Source organism: Styela clava, chromosome 10 (assembly GCF_964204865.1).
Source record: "Styela clava chromosome 10, kaStyClav1.hap1.2, whole genome shotgun sequence".
NCBI classification, from domain to species: Eukaryota; Metazoa; Chordata; class Ascidiacea; order Stolidobranchia; family Styelidae; genus Styela; species Styela clava.
This window is the reverse complement of record NC_135259.1, coordinates 8,966,707-8,989,630: the sequence shown is the minus strand read 5'-3', so window position 1 is coordinate 8,989,630 and position 22,924 is coordinate 8,966,707. Positions and strand designations below refer to the sequence as shown.

At 32.0% G+C, this 22,924-nt stretch overlaps 2 protein-coding genes across 2 annotated transcripts; both read right to left on the bottom strand.

The window, feature by feature from the left end:
* Positions 1-2,729: 2,729 nt before the first annotated feature.
* Positions 2,730-4,749, bottom strand: LOC144428250 (uncharacterized). The gene is made up of 5 exons (XM_078117209.1): positions 4,723-4,749; positions 4,337-4,389; positions 3,949-4,032; positions 3,456-3,644; positions 2,730-3,029 (listed from the first exon to the last, which is right to left on the bottom strand). The coding sequence occupies exons 1-5, from the start codon at positions 4,747-4,749 to the stop codon at positions 2,906-2,908; spliced, it is 477 nt and encodes a 158-aa protein (XP_077973335.1). The 3' UTR covers positions 2,730-2,905.
* A 10,109-nt stretch (positions 4,750-14,858) lies between these two features.
* On the bottom strand, positions 14,859-16,723 carry LOC120338200 (uncharacterized). Its single transcript, XM_078117208.1, has 5 exons — positions 16,675-16,723; positions 16,289-16,341; positions 15,900-15,983; positions 15,407-15,595; positions 14,859-14,982 (listed from the first exon to the last, which is right to left on the bottom strand). The coding sequence occupies exons 1-5, from the start codon at positions 16,699-16,701 to the stop codon at positions 14,859-14,861; spliced, it is 477 nt and encodes a 158-aa protein (XP_077973334.1). The 5' UTR covers positions 16,702-16,723.
* Between the last annotated feature and the right edge of the window lie 6,201 nt (positions 16,724-22,924).

Genomic DNA, 22,924 nt, shown 5'->3' with positions numbered 1-22,924 from the left:
TTGCTATCTAAGCAGGTAGACAGGTCTCGTGCCAGTATGCAAAGCATGACATTTTTGTAAACCTTTGAATATCGTTAACTATCGGCCTAGTTTTTCAATTGCTAAGGTTGAAGTAAACTTTTTAATTTTACCATATAGGCTAAATTTTTTGGAGAGCACCCTTTTCAATGAATTGTTTGATTAAAACTGAAAACCTCAAAAGATGTCGCGATATGCCAGTTGTGCAAGTTGAGGCACAAGGTAAATTCATTACACAATTCTTTCATTATCAATATTACCTTCTTATGTTTTGGTGTTCCGCGAGGCGAGATAAAAGCGTAGGTGTTCCGGAAAAAAATAAGTTTGGGAAACGATGTTGAATGTACTCAATAGACGGGTCATTTTTAACCTTTTCGGTGGAGTGAAACTTCGACGGAATATTCTGGAGGTTTGGGGAACCCCAATACAATAGTTTGCAATACGTTATTTTACACACCTATCTACAGTATACTTCTTGTAAGGCTGCAGGGCTATATAAATTTGTATAAAATATAAATATATATTACACATTTATACAATCAATCTCAAATAATGTGAAACTGTCAAAACACAATGATACAAGTTTAATAACATTTGCTATACCCGTGAAAAATTATACTTCGAGATGTAAACTTGCGGTAATCCTGAAATGTAACTGCGGAACTCCGTCGAAAACCCCCCTGTAGAGTGTTGGAAATGTTGGATGTCAATTATTTTATCTTTTTGCTCTCCTTTATGAGTATTGCGCTGGACAATTTAAATATCTTGAATTGATGTGACGCCAAGTTTCACAAAGCCACTCAAATGCATTTGGAAAACTACGAACAAATTTTTGTTATCACATTAATACCGAGATATTATATTATTAACATATACACTACAAACGCCGGTTTTATAAAAAAAAATCTAATTTTACGTCATACCATTAATTGACGGCTCATTTTACTTTGGTCTATTAAATAGCTTTTGTTATTGTAGATTTGAATCATTTTCTGTCTATTTTTACTGCTTGTTACGTGAATTTATCTCAATCTCACTTTAAAATTCAAAATTACATTGCATCAAATTCAAAAGTGAATGAATACACCCACCAAATTCATTTAAAACAATTAGGGGACCAAGACGTTCCAATTTGAAAGTTATCAAATAGAGGGCCAGAGAACGGTGAGAAAATGTAATGTCATTTTATCAACAATTATAAATTGCCTCTCGTGTACTCCCTAGCGGATAGAACATAAACACGAAAGACATTAGCATGTAAGATTCGTCGTATACGTACAACCTGTTATTTAAAACAGGAGTCACATAAAAACATACTACAATAAAAACAGCAATCTAACAAATACCATTTATGAAAAATTACTTCAGATGCTGTAATATTATGATACAAATCAATGAGAATCTGTTTAAAATTTAAAATTAAAAAAATAATAATCTAATAAGGTGCGACAATGAAACGCACATTTAAAGGACCTCTGGAGAATTTATTGCAAATTACGTTACCTAGAACACGTCAAGATGACTGTGAAATTACTCAACACTTACTCAGGATCAAATGAAGATACGCTGATAAGACAGATGCAACATAATGCGACAGTCTAAAAGCAAAAACGTTTAAGTTTTATATTAGCACTCACATTTACTTATTACCTAAAATATATCACGTATCATTACAACCATATCATACAAAATATTTACTACCATCTAAGTTTACATCTTATATCATATGGACATTCAATAAAGCAGGGGTCGGCAACCTACGGCCCTACGCCGGATCCGGCCCGCGGAGTAATATAACCCGGCCCGCGACACTTCACTTATAGTAGCAAAACAGCTGTTTTGACAAACAGAATGTTACGCAACAGAATTTATTGTGAGACACGTGTACCCTAAATTATATTAAAATTCACAATTACTCGTTTATTGAACTCGTTTAATTAATGGCAACTAAACGCAGTAAAGTTGATGCTAAGTCCAAGGGGTTCAATGGCGCCGAAAATATTCAAAGGGACTTTTTTGAGATGCAATGAGGAAATAAATCAATATTCGATTCGATAGATGTATCACTGCTTGATTTTTTTTATAAAACGTATCATCCGTTCGGTTTTCAACTTTCTAAAAATATGGGAGGCCCGCCAATGACTCGCACCCCCCAATTTCGGCACGCGAGCGACAAAAGGTTTTCGACTCCTGCACTAAAGTATGTAATAAGCATGAGGTTATTCTCCGTGACAGGTGAGAGAACAATATAAAGAAAGCGCAGCTCAAGCATGAGATAATAAGTATTATCGTGGTGACGATGATGTAATCGGTCTTACCGATGTGGGTAAATGTTCCACTCGCGCTCACACTTCACTCAAAAGGAAAATCCCTCAAAAAACGGTTATAAACTTATCCACTCAACTTTTTCATATCTACACCTATATCATAGATGCCCATGTTATGCAGAAAGTAATTTATTTAAAATAATTAGAAGCACCAAAATAGCAAATATATATAAATATGTAAATTTTTGCACCATGACTTCAATAAAACTAGTTGAAATAATAATTAATAGAAAACTATAAATTTGGTCGATTAACATTATAAAAATATTTAAAAGAAATAACAATTTTCAGTGGAAATAATAAATAGAATAGATAAATAAATACATAAAAATATAATTATTTTTGAAAATATTTTATACAATTTAACACTGAAGCAAACTTGGATTCCCCAAAATAATATTGCATTTCATATATATGTATGAATATAGTGAGAATAAAAGTCAGCTTTAAATATTTTTACCTTAAACGAAATCATGAAAAAATAGATAAATAATATATAAATAATAGCTAACAAAACATTTTCAAATTCAATCACGTCTGAACAGTTCGACAATGAAGCATTATGAGTCTCTATGAGCTTTTCTTGCTTTTTTTCCTCGACGAGATTTCTTGTCTTTGCCTTTTCCTCCTTTTCGGCCCCGTCTTCCTTTTCGCCGTTTAGTCAATTTTTCGACTTTGACACATCTAAAGTAAAATATTAAATGTTGGATCACTTTTCTAGTTTGAAATTTCATTATTTATAATGCCATAAGAGGTATTGTATGATCTATTTCTAATTAACAAGGCGAAGAGGAATCATACACCTTCAATATAATATACCCTTTTGAAATCTAAATTACCTTTGATTAGTTGACTGAAAATACAAAAAATAAACGAAATCATATTCAGAATGATCTTTGTCGAAAAAAAATTATGGTTTACTTTTCAGTCTTCTGTTTATCAATATACAGCTGCCCAACTTTTGTTTTATTGAGAGGTTAAATATTACACCAATTTCTTATGTTAGTCAGCATTTTTAGTATTTTAGGGATTTCAAATTTATACTAATTATGTTGAAAAGGGCCATTGTAATTTAAATATTGCAATAAAATATGATAAAAAAAAACATACCTGCATGCAATTGTTAGTGATTTTGTGAATTTGCCATTTAGACGACTGTCAAAGTGTAGTTTAAACAATACTTCTTTTGGTTCGTATCTTTTGCCAGACAAAGGTTTTCCATTTATTGGTTCGCGACATCTTGTGGATGAACATATGGCGCTTGGGAAAGAACTTGGCTCTAAGTTTATACAATTGACCCTGAAAATACGGATATCGTAGATGAATGAATCGTAAAATTTTGCAAGGTTTTATAACGGGAGGGAAGTATAAATTAGCTGGTTTATTCTCCAATCAAAATATAAATAAGTATTGCTCTTTGCGACAAAAATGTGGAATCTGTGTCTAGCTAAAATTATATTAATATGCTGAGTGGTATTACTCAGCAGAAATAAGAATATCACTATAGCTTTGTAATAAAACAGATCAATAAATAAAGCACGTAGGAAATTCAGACTCATTTTTATACTCTCTCGTAAAGTTGAAATATATACTCGATACTCACTCATGCAAGTAATAAGAAGCAAATCCATCATCTACTGTTTCTGTTTTATTGACTTTGCAGTTGTGAGTTCTTATAAACTCTGAGCTATAAGAAAAGATATTATTTGTTAATGAGTCATACGATTTTGTTAAAGAGTAATATTTATACGAATAAATAAGCAAATATACCATTCTAAAATTCTGTATGAAGGTTATTTTTTAACAAAATAAACATTTTTATTTTCAATACGTTTAGCAACGCACTAGTCAGAATTAATCCTACCCTAAATTATACAATGTATGCCATTTAATTAATACATTAATACTAGATATTAGTTTAATAATCAAATCTATCTTAAAACGCCGATAAATATATTACGAAAAATTAGCGAACATCACTTAACACTTACTCAGGGTCAAATGAAGTTACGCTGATAAGACAGACAGAGCATAATGCAACAATCTAAAAAAACAAAAGCCTCGTTAGACTTTTATATTTAAACCTACATATACTCATTACTTAAAAATATGATGGGACACAAAAATATATCATCTATCAATAGAACCATATTATACAAAAATTTACATAATATATCATCTGGCCATTTACTAAAGTCTGTTATAAGCATATTGTTCCGTCGTCATATTAAGCCCACGGATGAAGATCAGACACAAATATAGGTAAGTTTACGAAAAGTAATTCTTTAGAATACGATCATTCCCGTATGAAACCGTCAATTACTATAATGCACGTAACTCATGTTTCTTATGGTCTTATATTATTTCCTTAGCTTACCTTGATGTAAAGCTTCAAGCTTGCCATAGCGGTTTGATAAACTTTTTTTCTTCAAAAATATGAGTAGTAATCTCGATATTATAAACTTGTAGTCTGATACCGTTCTACGTACAATATCTTGTTTAACTGCTTTGATGAACATTCTGTCTTGTCGTTCATATATTTAGTTTAGCGGATAATACATAATCTAAAGTGGGGTTTTCAGTCCAATCGCACTATTTGGTTAGCAATGTAGAATAGATATTGATTTTGAAGCAGCGATAATTTGACGAATAAATAAATACGGCTTTACCGTAAAGGTGATTCCCCGTGACAAACGAGAGAACGAGAGCGTAACGCAATCGGGAGATAGTAAAATGTTTCTGCGGTGACGATGATGTAACCATTCTTACCGCCATGTGAGATACACAAAGTTCATTTTCTTCTTCGCTGTGCTAAAGTACAATATAATATTTCAAAATCTGTAAGGTTTATTAGTTACGGATCACAAATATATCATGAAATTTTTATATGATTATATATGTTTGCGGATATTATTGATGAAGGCCATTTGATTGGTCTTCGCAAACATTACAGAGTTACCGACGGGGTAAAGCCCTTTCACGATAGCCACAACATTCCAAAATCTAAGTAAGAATCCAAATACACCGCTTCTGATGAAATCTAACGTTATCGGACGAAGTAGAAAAATACAATTTAATTATTTCCGAATTTGAAAATAACATCATTTCTAATTTGCTATTGTATATGACGAAATATTTGAATATGGAACGTACTTTACCACTGACAAACTTGTTGACCTGTGAAAAATAAAGTTAAGACTTGTACCAACGTCAGATCACGTGGGGTATTTAGGATTAAAATAAAGCATTGGACAATATTGTATTTATGAATAAAAACATAGGACACGCCATTTAACGGATATTCTGTTCTTAAAGTTCATTTTTCAAAATCAGTGTCAATGATTTCGCTTATTCATGACCAGTCCTCGTCTGCAAAAAATGATTTACATTAATTAATACTCGATCCTGGTGTTTCATTGTGCTGAGAATAAGTCTCATTGTGAAAAGCTGTAGTCCAGCGTTTCTCAAACTGTGTTCCTTGGAACACTACTGCTCTGAGAGCTACTTTGGAGTGTTCCGCGGAACAGTAATCGAAATTGCAACTAAATTGACCGCTATGGCGATCTTGGCCGTACTGCGGCGCCTCTGGGTCGTAAATTTGTCTTTCAACTGGCGACATAAGGCAGACAGGCCTTGCTATCTAAGCAGGTAGACAGGTCTCGTGCCAGTATGCAAAGCATGACATTTTTGTGAACCGTTGAATATCGTTAACTATCGGCCTAGTTTTTCAATTGCTAAGGCTGAAGTAAACTTTTTAATTTTATTATATAGGCTAAATTTGTTGGAGAGCACCCTTTTCAATGAATTGTTGGATTAAAACTGTAAACCTCAAAAGATGTCACGATAAGCCAGTTGTGCAAGTTGAGGCACAAGGTTAATCCATTACACAATTTTTTCATTATCAATATTACCTTCTTATGTTTTGGTGTTCCGCGAGGCGAGATATAAGCGTAGGTGTTCCGGAAAAATAAGTTTGGGTAACGATGTTGAATGTAATCAACAGACGGTTCATTTTTTACCTTTTCGATGGAGTGGAACTTCTATGGAATATTCTGGACGTTTGGGGAACCCCAACACAATAGTTTGCAATACGTTATTTTACACACCTATCTACAGTATACTTGTAAGGCTGTAGGGCTATATAAATTTGTATAAACTATAAATATATATTACACATTTATACAATCAATCTCTAATAATGTGAAACTGTCAAAACACAATGATACAAGTTTAATAACATTTGCTATACCCGTGAAAAATTATACTTCAAGATGTAAACTTGCGGTAATCCTGAAATGTAACTGCAGAACTCCGTCGTCGAACCCACTCAAATGCATTTGGAAAACTACGAACAAATTTTTGTTATCACATTAATACCGAGATATTATATTATGAACATATACACTACAAACACCGGTTTTATAAAAAAAAAATCTAATTTCACGTCATACCATTAAATGACGGCTAATTTTACTTTGGTCTATAAAAATTTTTTAGTAGCTTTTGTTATCGTGGATTTGAACCATTTTCTGTCTATTTTTACTGCCTGTAAGGTGATTTTATCTCAATTTCACTTTAAAATTCAAAAATACATTGCATAAAATTCAAAAGTGAATGAATACACCCACCAAATTCATTTAAAGCCATTAAGGGTACCTAGACGTTCCAATTTGAAAGTTATCAAATAGAGGGCCAAAGAACGGTGGGAAAATGTAATGTCATTTTATCAACAAACATAAATTGCCTCTCGTGGACTCCCTAGCGGATAGAACATAAACACGAAAGACATTAGCATGTAAGATTTGTCGTATACGTACAACCTTTTGTTTAAAGCAGGAGTCACATGAAAACATACTACAATAAAATAGCAATCTAACGAATACCATTTATGAAAAATTACTTCAGATGCTGTAATATTATGATAAAAACAAATCAATGTGAATCTGTTAATAATTAAAAAAAAGGTACTCTAATGAAGTGCGACAATGAAACGCACATTTAAAGGACCTCTGGGGAATTTATAGCAAATTACGATAACTAGAACACGTCAAGATAACTGTGAAATTACTCAACTCTTACTCAGGATCAAATGAAGATACGCTGATAAGACAGATGCAACATAATGCGACAGTCTAAAAACAAACAAACAAGTTTTCTATTAGCACTCACATTTACTTATTACCTAAAATATGATGGGACACGAAAATATATCACGTATCATTACAACCATATCATACAAAATATTTACTACCATCTAAGTTTACATCTTATATCATATGGACATTCACTAAAGCAGGGGTCGGCAACCTACGGCCCTACGCCGGATCCGGCCCGCGGAGTAATATAACCCGGCCCGCGACACTTCACTGAATTATAGTAGCAAAACAGCTGTTTTGACCAACAGAATGTTACGTAACAGAATTTTTTGTGAGACACGTGTACCCTAAATTATATTAAAATTCACAATTACTCGTTTATTGAACTCGTTTAATTAATGGCAACTAAACGCAGAAAAGTTGATGATAAGTCCAAAGGGTTCAATGGCGCCGAAAATATTCAAAGCGACTTTTTTGAGATGCTATGCAATTTTTTGAGATGCAATGAGGAAACAAATCAATATTTGATTCGAGAGATGTATCACTGCTTGATTTTTTTTATAAAACGTATCATCCGTTCGGTTTTCAACTTTCTAAAAATATGTGCGGCCCGCCAATGACTCGCACCCCTTAATTTTGGCACGCGAGCGACAAAAGATTTCCGACTCCTGCACTGAAGTCTGTAATAAGCATGAGGTTATTCTCCGTGACAGGTGAGAGAACAAAATAACGAAAGTGCAGCTCAAGCATGAGATAATAAGTATTATCGTGGTGACCATGATGTAATTGGTCTTATCGATGTGGGTAAATATTCCACTCGCGCTCACACTTCACTCATAGGCAAAATCCCTCAAAAAACGTTTATAAACTTATCCACTCAACTTTTTCATATCTACACCTATATCATAGATGCCCATGTTATGCAGAAAGTAATTTATTTAAAATTATTAGAAGCACCAAAATAGCAAATATATTAAAATATGTAAATTTTAGCACCATGACTTCAATAAAACTAGTTGAAATAATAATTAATAGAAAACTATAAATTTGGTCGATTAACATTATAAAAATATTTAAAAGAAGGAACAATTTTCAGTGGAAATAATAAATAGAATTGATAAATAAATACATGAAAATATAATAAATATTTTTACTTTTGAAAATATTTTATACAATTTAACACTGAAGCAAACTTGGATTCCCCAAATAATATTGCATTTCATATATATGTATGAATATAAAGAAAACAAAAGTCAGCTTCAAATATTTTTACCTTTTAAACGAAATCATGAAAAACTAGATAAATAATATATAAATAATAGCTAACAAAACATTTTCAATTTCAATCACGTCAAAACAGTTCGGCAATGAAGCATTATGAGTCTGTGTGAGCTTTTCTCGCATTTTTTCCTCGACGAGATTTCTTGTTTTTGCCTTTTCCTCTTTTTCGGCCCCGTCCTCCTTTTCGCCGTTTAGTCAATATTTCGATTTTGACACATCTAAAGTAAAATATTAAATGTTGGATCACTTTTCTAGTTTGAAATTTCATTATTTATAATGCCATAAAAGGTATTGTATGATCTATTTCTAATTAATAAGGCGAAGAGGAATTATCATACATCTTTAATATAACATACTCTTTTGAAATCTAAATTAACTTTGATTAGTTGACTGAAAATAGAAAAAATAAACGAAATCATATTAAGAATGATCTTAAGAATGAAAATTATGGTTTACTTTTCAGTCTTGTGTTTATCAATATATAGCTGCCCAACTTTTGTTTTATTGAGACGTTAAATATTACACCAATTTCTTATGTTAGTCAGCATTTTTAGTATTTTAGGGATTTCAAATTTATACTAATTATGTTGAAAAGGGCCATTGTAATTTAAATATTGCAATAAAATATGATAAAAAAACATACCTGCATGCAATTGCTATTGATTTTGTGAATTTGCCATTTAGACGACTGTCAAAGTGTAGTTTAAACAATACTTCTTTTGGTTCGTATCTTTTGCCAGACAAAGGTTTTCCATTTATAGGTTCGCGACATCTTGTGGATGAACATATGGCGCTTGGGAAAGAACTTGGCTCTAAGTTTATACAATTAACCCTGAAAATACGGATATCGTAGATGAATGAATCGTAAAATTTTGCAAGGTTTTATAAAGGGAGGGAAGTATAAATTAGCTAGTTTATTCTCCAAGCAAAATATAAATAAGTATTGCTCTTTGCGACAAACATGTGGAATCTGTGTCTAGCTAAAATTATATTAATCTGCTGAGTGGTATTACTCAGCAGAAATAATAATATTACTATAGCTTTGTAATAAAGCAAATAAATAAATCAAAGCACTTAGGACATTCAGACTCATTTTTTATACTCTCTCGTAAAGTTGAAAATATGTACTCGATACTCACTCATGCAAGTAATAAGAAGCAAATCCATCATCTACTGTTTCTGTTTTATTGACTTTGCAACTGTGAGTTCTTATAAACTCGGAGCTATAAGATAAAGATATTATTTATTAAAGAACCGTACGATTTTGTTGAAGAGTATATTTTATACAAATAAATAAGCAAATATACCATTCTAAAATTCTGTATGAAAGTTATTTTTTAACAAAATAAATATTTTTTTTTTAAATCCTTCAGCACCGCACTAGTCAGAATTAATTCTACCCTAAATTATACAATGTATGATATTTAATAAATACATTAATACTAGATAATAGTTTAATAATCCAATCTATCCTAAAACGCCGATAACTATATTACGAAAAATTGGCGAACATCACTAAACACTTACCCAGGGTCAAATGAAGATACGCTGATAAGACAGACAGAGCATAATGCAACAATCTAAAAAAACAAAAACCTCGTTAGACTTTTATATTTAAACCTACATATACTCATTACTTAAAAATATGATGGGACACAAAAATATATCATGTATCAATACAACCATATTATACGAAAATTTACATAATATATCATCTGGCCATTTACTAAAGTCTGTTATAAGCATATTGTTTCGTCGTCATATTAAGCCTACGGATGAATATCGGTCACAAGTATAGGTAAGTTTACAAAAAGTAATTCTTTAGAATACGATCATTCCCGTATGAAACCGTCAATTACTATAATGTACGTAATTCATGTTTCTTATGGTCTTATACTATTTCCTTAGCTTACCTTGATGTAAAGCTCCAAGCTTGCCATAGCGGTTTGATAAACTTTTTATCTTCAAAAATAAGAGTAGTAATCTCGATATTATAAACTTGTAGTCTGATACCTTTCTGCGTACAATATCTCGTTTAACTGCTTTGATGAACATTCTATCTTATCGTTCATTTATTTAGTTTAGCGGATAATACATAATCTAAAGTGGGGTTTTCAGTCCAATCGCACTATTTGGTTAGCAATGTAGAATAGATATTGATTTTGAAGCAGCGATAATTTGACGAATAAATAAAGACGGCTTTTCCGTAAAGGTTATTCCCCGTGACAAACGAGAGCGTAACTCAATCGTGAGATAGTAAAATGTTTCTGCGGTGACGTTGATGTAACCATTCTTACCGCCATGTGAGATACACAAAGTTCATTTTCTTCTTCGCTGTGCTAAAGTACAATATAATATTTCAAAATCTGTAAGGTTCATTAGTTACGGATCACAAATATATCATGAAATTTTTATATGATTATATATGTTTGCGGATATTATTGATGAAGGTCATTTGATTGGTCTTCGCAAACATTATAGAGTTACCGATGGGGTGAAGCCCTTTCACGATAGCCACAACATTCCAAAATCTAGGTAAGAATCCAAATACACCGCTTCTGATGAAATCTAACGTTATCGGACGAAGTAGAAAAATACAATTTAATTATTTCCGAATTTGAAAATAACATCATTTCTAATTTGCTATTGTATATGACGAAATATTTGAATATGGAACGTACTTTACCACTGACAAACTTGTTGACCTGTGAAAAATAAAGTTAAGACTTGTACCAACGTCAGATCACGTGGGGTATTTAGGATTAAAATAAAGCATTGGACAATATGGTATTTATGAATACAAACATAGGACACGTCGTTTAACGAATATTCTGTTCCTAAAGTTCATTTTTCAAAATCAGTGTCAATGATTTCGCTTATTCATGACCAGTCCTCGTCCGCAAAAAATGATTTACATTAATGAATATTCGATCCTGGTGTTTTATTGTGCTGAGAATAAGTCTCATTGTGAAAAGCTGTAGTCCAGCGTTTCTCAAACTGTGTTCCCTGGAACACTACTGTTCTGAGAGCTACTTTGGAGTGTTCCGCGGAACAGCAATCGAAATTGCAACTAAATTGACCGCCATGGCGATCTTGGCCGTACTTCGACGCCTCTGGGTCGTAAATTTGTCTTTCAACTGGCGACATAAGGCAGACATGCCTTGCTATCTAAGCAGGTAGACAGGTCTCGTGCCAGTATGCAAAGCGTGACATTTTTGTGAACCGTTGAATATCGTTAACTATCGGCCTAGTTTTTCAAATGCTATGGTTCAAGTAAACTTTTTAATTTTACCATATAGGCTAAATTTTTTGGAGAGAACCCTTTTCAATGAATTGATGGATTAAAACTGAAAACCTCAAAAGATGTCGCGATAAACCAGTTGTGCAAGTTGAGGCACAAGGTAAATCCATTACACAATTCTTTCATTATCAATAATACCTTCTTATTTTTTGGTGTTCCGCGAGGCGAGATAAAAGCGTAGGTGTTCCGGGAAAATAGGTTTGGGAAACGATGTTGAATGTAATCAATAGACGGGTCATTTTCAACCTTTTAGACGGAGTGTAACTTCTATGGAATATTCTGGAGGTTTGGGGAACCCCAATACAATAGTTTGCAATACGTTATTTTATACACCTATCTACAGTATACTTGTAAGGCTGCAGGGCTATATAAATTTGTATAAAATATAAATACATATTACACATTTATACAATCAATCTCTAATAATGTGAAACTGTCAAAACAAAATGATACAAGTTCAATAATATTTGCAAATCTAATAGTTATTTGAATATGTTTAAACAATATACCCGTGAAAAATTATACTTCAAGATGTAAACTTGCGGTAATCCTGAAATGTAACTGCGGAACTCCGTCGAAAACCCACCTGTAGAGTGTTGGAAATGTTGGAAGCCAATTATTTCATCTTTTTGCTCTCCTTTATGAGTATTGCGCTGGACAATTTAAATATCTTGAATTGATGTGACGCAAAGTATCACAAAGCCACTCAAATGCATTTGGAAAACTACGAACAAATTTTTGTTATCACATTAATACCGAGATATTACATTATGAACATATACACTACAAACGCCGGTTTTATAAAAAAAAAATCTAATTTCACGTCATACCATTAATTGACGGCTCATTTTACTTTGGTATATAAAATTTTTTAAAGTAGCTTTTGTTATCGTGGATTTGAAACATTATCTGTATATTTTTACTGATTGTTACGTGAATTTATCTCAATCTCACTTTAAAATTCAAAAATACATTGCATGAAATTCAAAAGTGAATAAATACACCCACCAAATTCATTTAAAACAATTAGGTGTACATAGACGTTCCAATTTGAAAGTTATCAAATAGAGGGCCAGAGAACGGTGGGAAAATGTAATGTCATTTTATCAACAATTATAAATTGCCTCTCGTGTACTCCCTAGCGGATAGAACATAAATACGAAAGACCTAAGCATGTAAGATTCGTTCTATACGTACAACCTCTTGTTTAAAACAGGAGTCACATAAAAACATACTACAATAAAATAGCAATCAAACGAATACCATTTATAAAAAATTACTCCAGATGCTGTAATATTATGATACAAATCAATGTGAATCTGTTTAAAATATAAAATAAAAAAGTAATCTAATAAAGTGCGACAATGAAACGCACATTTAAAGGACTTCTGGGGAATTTATTGCAAATTACGATAACTAGAACACGTCAAGATAACTGTGAAATTACTCAACTCTTACTCAGAATCAAATGAAGATACACTGATAAGACAGATGCAACATAATGCGACAATCTAAAAACAAAAACGTTAAAGTTTTATATTAGCACTCACATTTACTTATTACTCAAAATATAATGGGACACGAAAATATATCACGTATCAATACAACCATATCATACCAAATATTTACTACCATCCAAGTTTACATCTTATATCATATGGACATTCACTAAAGCAGGGGTCGGCAACCTACGGCCCTGCGCCGGATCCGGCCCGCGGAGTAATATAATCCGGCCCGCGACACTTCACTGAATTATAGCAGCAAAACAGCTGTTTTGACCAACAGAATGTTACGTAACAGAATTTATTGTGAGACACGTGTACCCTGAATTATAATAAAATTCACAAATACTCGTTTATTGAACTCGTTTAATTAATGGCAACTAAACGCAGAAAATTTGATGCTGAGTGCAAAGGGTTCAATGGCGCCGAAAACATTCAAAGGGACTTTTTTGAGATGCTATGCAATTTTTTGAGATGCAATGAGGAAATAAATCAATATTCGATTCGAGAGATGTATCACTGCTTGATTTTTATTATAAAACGTATCATCCGTTCGGTTTTCAACTTTCTAAAAATATGTGCGGCCCGCCAATGACTCGCACCCCTTAATTTTGGCACGCGAGCGACAAAAGGTTTCCGACTCCTGCACTAAAGTCTGTAATAAGCATTAGGTTATTCTCCGTGACAGGTGAAAGAACAATATAACGATAGCGCAGCTCAAGCATGAGATAATAAGTATTATCGTGGTGACGATGATGTAATCGTTCTTATCGCCGTAGGTAAATATTCCACTCGCGCTCACACTTCACTCAAATCCCTCAAAAAACGGTTATAAACTTATCCACTCAACTTTTTCATATCTACAACTATATCATAGATGCCCATGTTACGCAGAAAGTAATTTATTTAAAATTATTAGAAGCACCAAAATAACAAATATATTAAATTATGTAAAGTCCAGCACCATGACTTCAATAAAACCAGTTGAAATAATAGCTAATAGAAAACTATAAATTTGGTCGATTAACATTATAAAAATATTTAAAAGAATGAACAATTTTCAGTGGAAATAATAAATAGAGTTGATAAATAAATACATGAAAATATAATTATTTTTGAAAATATTTTATACAATTTAACACTGAAGCAAACTTGGATTCCCCAAAATAATATTGCATTTCATATATATGTATGAATATAGTGAGAACAAAATTCAGCTTTAAATATTTTTACCTTAAACGAAGTCATGAAAAAATAGATAAATAATATATAAATAATAGCTAACAAAACATTTTCAAATTCAATCACGTCTGAACAGTTCGGCAATGAATCATTATGAATCTCTATGAGCTTTTCTTGCTTTTTTTCCTCGACGAGATTTCTTGTCTTTGCCTTTTCCTCCTTTTCGGCCCCGTCTTCCTTTTCGCCGTTTAGTCAATTTTTCGACTTTGACACATCTAAAGTAAAATATTAAATGTTGGATCACTTTTCTAGTTTAAAATTTCATTATTTATAATGCCATAAGTGGTATTGTATGATCTATTTCTAATTAACAAGGCGAAGAGGAATCATACACCTTCAATATAACATACCCTTTTGAAATCTAAATTAACTTTGATTAGTTGACTGAAAATACAAAAAATAAACGAAATCATATTCAGAATGATCTTTGTCGAAAAAAAATTATGGTTTACTTTTCAGTCTTGTGTTTATCAATATACAGCTGCCCAACTTTTGTTTTATTGGGAGGTTAAATATTACAGCAATTTCTTATGTAAGTCAGCATTTTTAGTATTTTAGGGATTTCAAATTTATACTAATTATGTTGAAAAGGGCCATTGTAATTTAAATATTGAAATAAAATATGATAAAAAAACATACCTGCATGCAATTGTTAGTGATTTTGTGAATTTGCCATTTAGACGACTGTCAAAGTGTAGTTTAAACAATACTTCTTTTGGTTCGTATCTTTTGCCAGACAAAGGTTTTCCATTTATTGGTTCGCGACATCTTGTGGATGAACATATGGCGCTTGGGAAAGAACTTGGCTCTAAGTTTATACAATTGACCCTGAAAATACGGATATCGTAGATGAATGAATCGTAAAATTTTGCAAGGTTTTATAACGGGAGGGAAGTATAAATTAGCTGGTTTATTCTCCAATCAAAATATAAATAAGTATTGCTCTTTGCGACAAAAATGTGGAATCTGTGTCTAGCTAAAATTATATTAATATGCTGAGTGGTATTACTCAGCAGAAATAAGAATATCACTATAGCTTTGTAATAAAACAGATCAATAAATAAAGCACGTAGGAAATTCAGACTCATTTTTATACTCTCTCGTAAAGTTGAAATATATACTCGATACTCACTCATGCAAGTAATAAGAAGCAAATCCATCATCTACTGTTTCTGTTTTATTGACTTTGCAGTTGTGAGTTCTTATAAACTCTGAGCTATAAGAAAAGATATTATTTGTTAATGAGTCATACGATTTTGTTAAAGAGTAATATTTATACGAATAAATAAGCAAATATACCATTCTAAAATTCTGTATGAAGGTTATTTTTTAACAAAATAAACATTTTTTTTTTTCAATACGTTTAGCAACGCACTAGTCAGAATTAATCCTACCCTAAATTATACAATGTATGCCATTTAATTAATACATTAATACTAGATATTAGTTTAATAATCAAATCTATCTTAAAACGCCGATAAATATATTACGAAAAATTAGCGAACATCACTTAACACTTACTCAGGGTCAAATGAAGTTACGCTGATAAGACAGACAGAGCATAATGCAACAATCTAAAAAAACAAAAACCTCGTTAGACTTTTATATTTAAACCTACATATACTCATTACTTAAAAATATGATGGGACACAAAAATATATCATCTATCAATAGAACCATATTATACAAAAATTTACATAATATATCATCTGGCCATTTACTAAAGTCTGTTATAAGCATATTGTTCCGTCGTCATATTAAGCCCACGGATGAAGATCAGACACAAATATAGGTAAGTTTACGAAAAGTAATTCTTTAGAATACGATCATTCCCGTATGAAACCGTCAATTACTATAATGCACGTAACTCATGTTTCTTATGGTCTTATACTATTTCCTTAGCTTACCTTGATGTAAAGCTTCAAGCTTGCCATAGCGGTTTGATAAACTTTTTTTCTTCAAAAATATGAGTAGTAATCTCGATATTATAAACTTGTAGTCTGATACCGTTCTACGTACAATATCTTGTTTAACTGCTTTGATGAACATTCTGTCTTGTCGTTCATATATTTAGTTTAGCGGATAATACATAATCTAAAGTGGGGTTTTCAATCCAATCGCACTATTTGGTTAGCAATGTAGAATAGATATTGATTTTGAAGCAGCGATAATTTGACGAATAAATAAATACGGCTTTACCGTAAAGGTGATTCCCCGTGACAAACGAGAGAACGAGAGCGTAACGCAATCGTGAGATAGTAAAATGTTTCTGCGGTGACGATGATGTAACCATTCTTACCGCCATGAAAGATACACAAAGTTCATTTTCTTCTTCGCTGTGCTAAAGTACAATATAATATTTCAAAATCTGTAAGGTTTATTAGTTACGGATCACAAATATATCATGAAATTTTTATATGATTATGTATGTTTGCGGATATTATTGATGAAGGCCATTTGATTGGTCTTCGCAAACATTACAGAGTTACCGACGGGGTAAAGCCCTTTCACGATAGCCACAACATTCCAAAATCTAAGTAAGAATCCAAATACACCGCTTCTGATGAAATCTAACGTTATCGGACGAAGTAGAAAAATACAATTTAATTATTTCCGAATTTGAAAATAACATCATTTCTAATTTGCTATTGTATATGACGAAATTTTTGAATATGGAACGTACTTTACCACTGACAAACTTGTTGACCTGTGAAAAATAAAGTTAAGACTTGTACCAACGTCAGATCACATGGAGTATTTAGGATTAAAATAAAGCATTGGACAATATTATATTTATGAATAAAAACATAGGACACGCCATTTAACGGATATTCTGTTACTAAAGTTCATTTTTCAAAATCAGTGTCAATGATTTCGCTTATTCATGACCAGTCCTCGTCTGCAAAAAATGATTTACATTAATTAATACTCGATCCTGGTGTTTTATTGTGCTGAGAATAAGTCTCATTGTGAAAAGCTGTAGTCCAGCGTTTCTCAAACTGTGTTCCTTGGAACACTACTGTTCTGAGAGCTACTTTGGAGTGTTCCGCGGAACAGTAATCGAAATTGCAACTAAATTGACCGCCATGGCGATCTTGGCTGTACTTCGACGCCTCTGGGTCGTAAATTTGTCTTTCAACTGGCGACATAAGGCAGACAGGCCTTGCTATCTAAGCAGGTAGACAGGTCTCGTAACAGTATGCAAAGCATGACACTTTTGTGAACCGTTGAATATCGTTAACTATCGGTCTAGTTTTTCAATTGCTAAGGTTGAAGCAAACTTTTTAATTTTATTATATAGGCTAAATTTGTTGGAGAGCACCCTTTTCAATGAATTGTTGGATTAAAACTGTAAACCTCAAAAGATGTCGCGATAAACCAGTTGTGCAAGTTGGGGTACAAGGTAAATCCATTACACGATTCTTTCATTATCAATATTACCTTTTTATTTTTTGGTGTTCCGCGAGGCGAGATAAAAGCGTAGGTGTTCCGGGAAAATAGGTTTGGAAAACGATGTTGAATGAAATCAATAGACGGGTCATTTTCAACCTTTCCGGTGGAGTGGAACTTCTATGGAATATTCTGGAGGTTTGGGGAACCCCAATACAATAGTTTGCAATACGTTATTTTACACACTATATATAATCTAATATAAAATATAAATTTGTATAAACTATAAGTATATATTACACATTTATACAATCAATCTCTAATAATGTGAAACTGTCAAAACAAAATGATACAATATCAATAATATTTGCAAATCTAATAGTTATTTGAATATGTTTAAACAATATACCCGTGAAAAATTATACTTCAAGATGTAAACTTGCGGTAATCCTGAAATGTAACTGCGGAACTCCGTCGAAAACCCACCTGTAGAGTGTTGGAAATGTTGGAAGCCAATTATTTCATCTTTTTGCTCTCCTTTATGAGTATTGCGCTGGACAATTTAAATATCTTGAATTGATGTGACGCAAAGTATCACAAAGCCACTCAAATGCATTTGGAAAACTACGAACAAATTTTTGTTATCACATTAATACCGAGATATTACATTATGAACATATACACTACAAACGCCGGTTTTATAAAAAAAAAATCTAATTTCACGTCATACCATTAATTGACGGCTCATTTTACTTTGGTATATAAAATTTTTTAAAGTAGCTTTTGTTATCGTGGATTTGAAACATTATCTGTATATTTTTACTGATTGTTACGTGAATTTATCTCAATCTCACTTTAAAATTCAAAAATACATTGCATGAAATTCAAAAGTGAATAAATACACCCACCAAATTCATTTAAAACAATTAGGTGTACATAGACGTTCCAATTTGAAAGTTATCAAATAGAGGGCCAGAGAACGGTGGGAAAATGTAATGTCATTTTATCAACAATTATAAATTGCCTCTCGTGTACTCCCTAGCGGATAGAACATAAATACGAAAGACCTAAGCATGTAAGATTCGTTCTATACGTACAACCTCTTGTTTAAAACAGGAGTCACATAAAAACATACTACAATAAAATAGCAATCAAACGAATACCATTTATAAAAAATTACTCCAGATGCTGTAATATTATGATACAAATCAATGTGAATCTGTTTAAAATATAAAATAAAAAAGTAATCTAATAAAGTGCGACAATGAAACGCACATTTAAAGGACTTCTGGGGAATTTATTGCAAATTACGATAACTAGAACACGTCAAGATAACTGTGAAATTACTCAACTCTTACTCAGAATCAAATGAAGATACACTGATAAGACAGATGCAACATAATGCGACAATCTAAAAACAAAAACGTTAAAGTTTTATATTAGCACTCACATTTACTTATTACTCAAAATATAATGGGACACGAAAATATATCACGTATCAATACAACCATATCATACCAAATATTTACTACCATCCAAGTTTACATCTTATATCATATGGACATTCACTAAAGCAGGGGTCGGCAACCTACGGCCCTGCGCCGGATCCGGCCCGCGGAGTAATATAATCCGGCCCGCGACACTTCACTGAATTATAGCAGCAAAACAGCTGTTTTGACCAACAGAATGTTACGTAACAGAATTTATTGTGAGACACGTGTACCCTGAATTATAATAAAATTCACAAATACTCGTTTATTGAACTCGTTTAATTAATGGCAACTAAACGCAGAAAATTTGATGCTGAGTGCAAAGGGTTCAATGGCGCCGAAAACATTCAAAGGGACTTTTTTGAGATGCTATGCAATTTTTTGAGATGCAATGAGGAAATAAATCAATATTCGATTCGAGAGATGTATCACTGCTTGATTTTTATTATAAAACGTATCATCCGTTCGGTTTTCAACTTTCTAAAAATATGTGCGGCCCGCCAATGACTCGCACCCCTTAATTTTGGCACGCGAGCGACAAAAGGTTTCCGACTCCTGCACTAAAGTCTGTAATAAGCATTAGGTTATTCTCCGTGACAGGTGAAAGAACAATATAACGATAGCGCAGCTCAAGCATGAGATAATAAGTATTATCGTGGTGACGATGATGTAATCGTTCTTATCGCCGTAGGTAAATATTCCACTCGCGCTCACACTTCACTCAAATCCCTCAAAAAACGGTTATAAACTTATCCACTCAACTTTTTCATATCTACAACTATATCATAGATGCCCATGTTACGCAGAAAGTAATTTATTTAAAATTATTAGAAGCACCAAAATAACAAATATATTAAATTATGTAAAGTCCAGCACCATGACTTCAATAAAACCAGTTGAAATAATAGCTAATAGAAAACTATAAATTTGGTCGATTAACATTATAAAAATATTTAAAAGAATGAACAATTTTCAGTGGAAATAATAAATAGAGTTGATAAATAAATACATGAAAATATAATTATTTTTGAAAATATTTTATACAATTTAACACTGAAGCAAACTTGGATTCCCCAAAATAATATTGCATTTCATATATATGTATGAATATAGTGAGAACAAAATTCAGCTTTAAATATTTTTACCTTAAACGAAGTCATGAAAAAATAGATAAATAATATATAAATAATAGCTAACAAAACATTTTCAAATTCAATCACGTCTGAACAGTTCGGCAATGAATCATTATGAATCTCTATGAGCTTTTCTTGCTTTTTTTCCTCGACGAGATTTCTTGTCTTTGCCTTTTCCTCCTTTTCGGCCCCGTCTTCCTTTTCGCCGTTTAGTCAATTTTTCGACTTTGACACATCTAAAGTAAAATATTAAATGTTGGATCACTTTTCTAGTTTAAAATTTCATTATTTATAATGCCATAAGTGGTATTGTATGATCTATTTCTAATTAACAAGGCGAAGAGGAATCATACACCTTCAATATAACATACCCTTTTGAAATCTAAATTAACTTTGATTAGTTGACTGAAAATACAAAAAATAAACGAAATCATATTCAGAATGATCTTTGTCGAAAAAAAATTATGGTTTACTTTTCAGTCTTGTGTTTATCAATATACAGCTGCCCAACTTTTGTTTTATTGGGAGGTTAAATATTACAGCAATTTCTTATGTAAGTCAGCATTTTTAGTATTTTAGGGATTTCAAATTTATACTAATTATGTTGAAAAGGGCCATTGTAATTTAAATATTGAAATAAAATATGATAAAAAAACATACCTGCATGCAATTGTTAGTGATTTTGTGAATTTGCCATTTAGACGACTGTCAAAGTGTAGTTTAAACAATACTTCTTTTGGTTCGTATCTTTTGCCAGACAAAGGTTTTCCATTTATTGGTTCGCGACATCTTGTGGATGAACATATGGCGCTTGGGAAAGAACTTGGCTCTAAGTTTATACAATTGACCCTGAAAATACGGATATCGTAGATGAATGAATCGTAAAATTTTGCAAGGTTTTATAACGGGAGGGAAGTATAAATTAGCTGGTTTATTCTCCAATCAAAATATAAATAAGTATTGCTCTTTGCGACAAAAATGTGGAATCTGTGTCTAGCTAAAATTATATTAATATGCTGAGTGGTATTACTCAGCAGAAATAAGAATATCACTATAGCTTTGTAATAAAACAGATCAATAAATAAAGCACGTAGGAAATTCAGACTCATTTTTATACTCTCTCGTAAAGTTGAAATATATACTCGATACTCACTCATGCAAGTAATAAGAAGCAAATCCATCATCTACTGTTTCTGTTTTATTGACTTTGCAGTTGTGAGTTCTTATAAACTCTGAGCTATAAGAAAAGATATTATTTGTTAATGAGTCATACGATTTTGTTAAAGAGTAATATTTATACGAATAAATAAGCAAATATACCATTCTAAAATTCTGTATGAAGGTTATTTTTTAACAAAATAAACATTTTTTTTTTTCAATACGTTTAGCAACGCACTAGTCAGAATTAATCCTACCCTAAATTATACAATGTATGCCATTTAATTAATACATTAATACTAGATATTAGTTTAATAATCAAATCTATCTTAAAACGCCGATAAATATATTACGAAAAATTAGCGAACATCACTTAACACTTACTCAGGGTCAAATGAAGTTACGCTGATAAGACAGACAGAGCATAATGCAACAATCTAAAAAAACAAAAACCTCGTTAGACTTTTATATTTAAACCTACATATACTCATTACTTAAAAATATGATGGGACACAAAAATATATCATCTATCAATAGAACCATATTATACAAAAATTTACATAATATATCATCTGGCCATTTACTAAAGTCTGTTATAAGCATATTGTTCCGTCGTCATATTAAGCCCACGGATGAAGATCAGACACAAATATAGGTAAGTTTACGAAAAGTAATTCTTTAGAATACGATCATTCCCGTATGAAACCGTCAATTACTATAATGCACGTAACTCATGTTTCTTATGGTCTTATACTATTTCCTTAGCTTACCTTGATGTAAAGCTTCAAGCTTGCCATAGCGGTTTGATAAACTTTTTTTCTTCAAAAATATGAGTAGTAATCTCGATATTATAAACTTGTAGTCTGATACCGTTCTACGTACAATATCTTGTTTAACTGCTTTGATGAACATTCTGTCTTGTCGTTCATATATTTAGTTTAGCGGATAATACATAATCTAAAGTGGGGATTTCAATCCAATCGCAC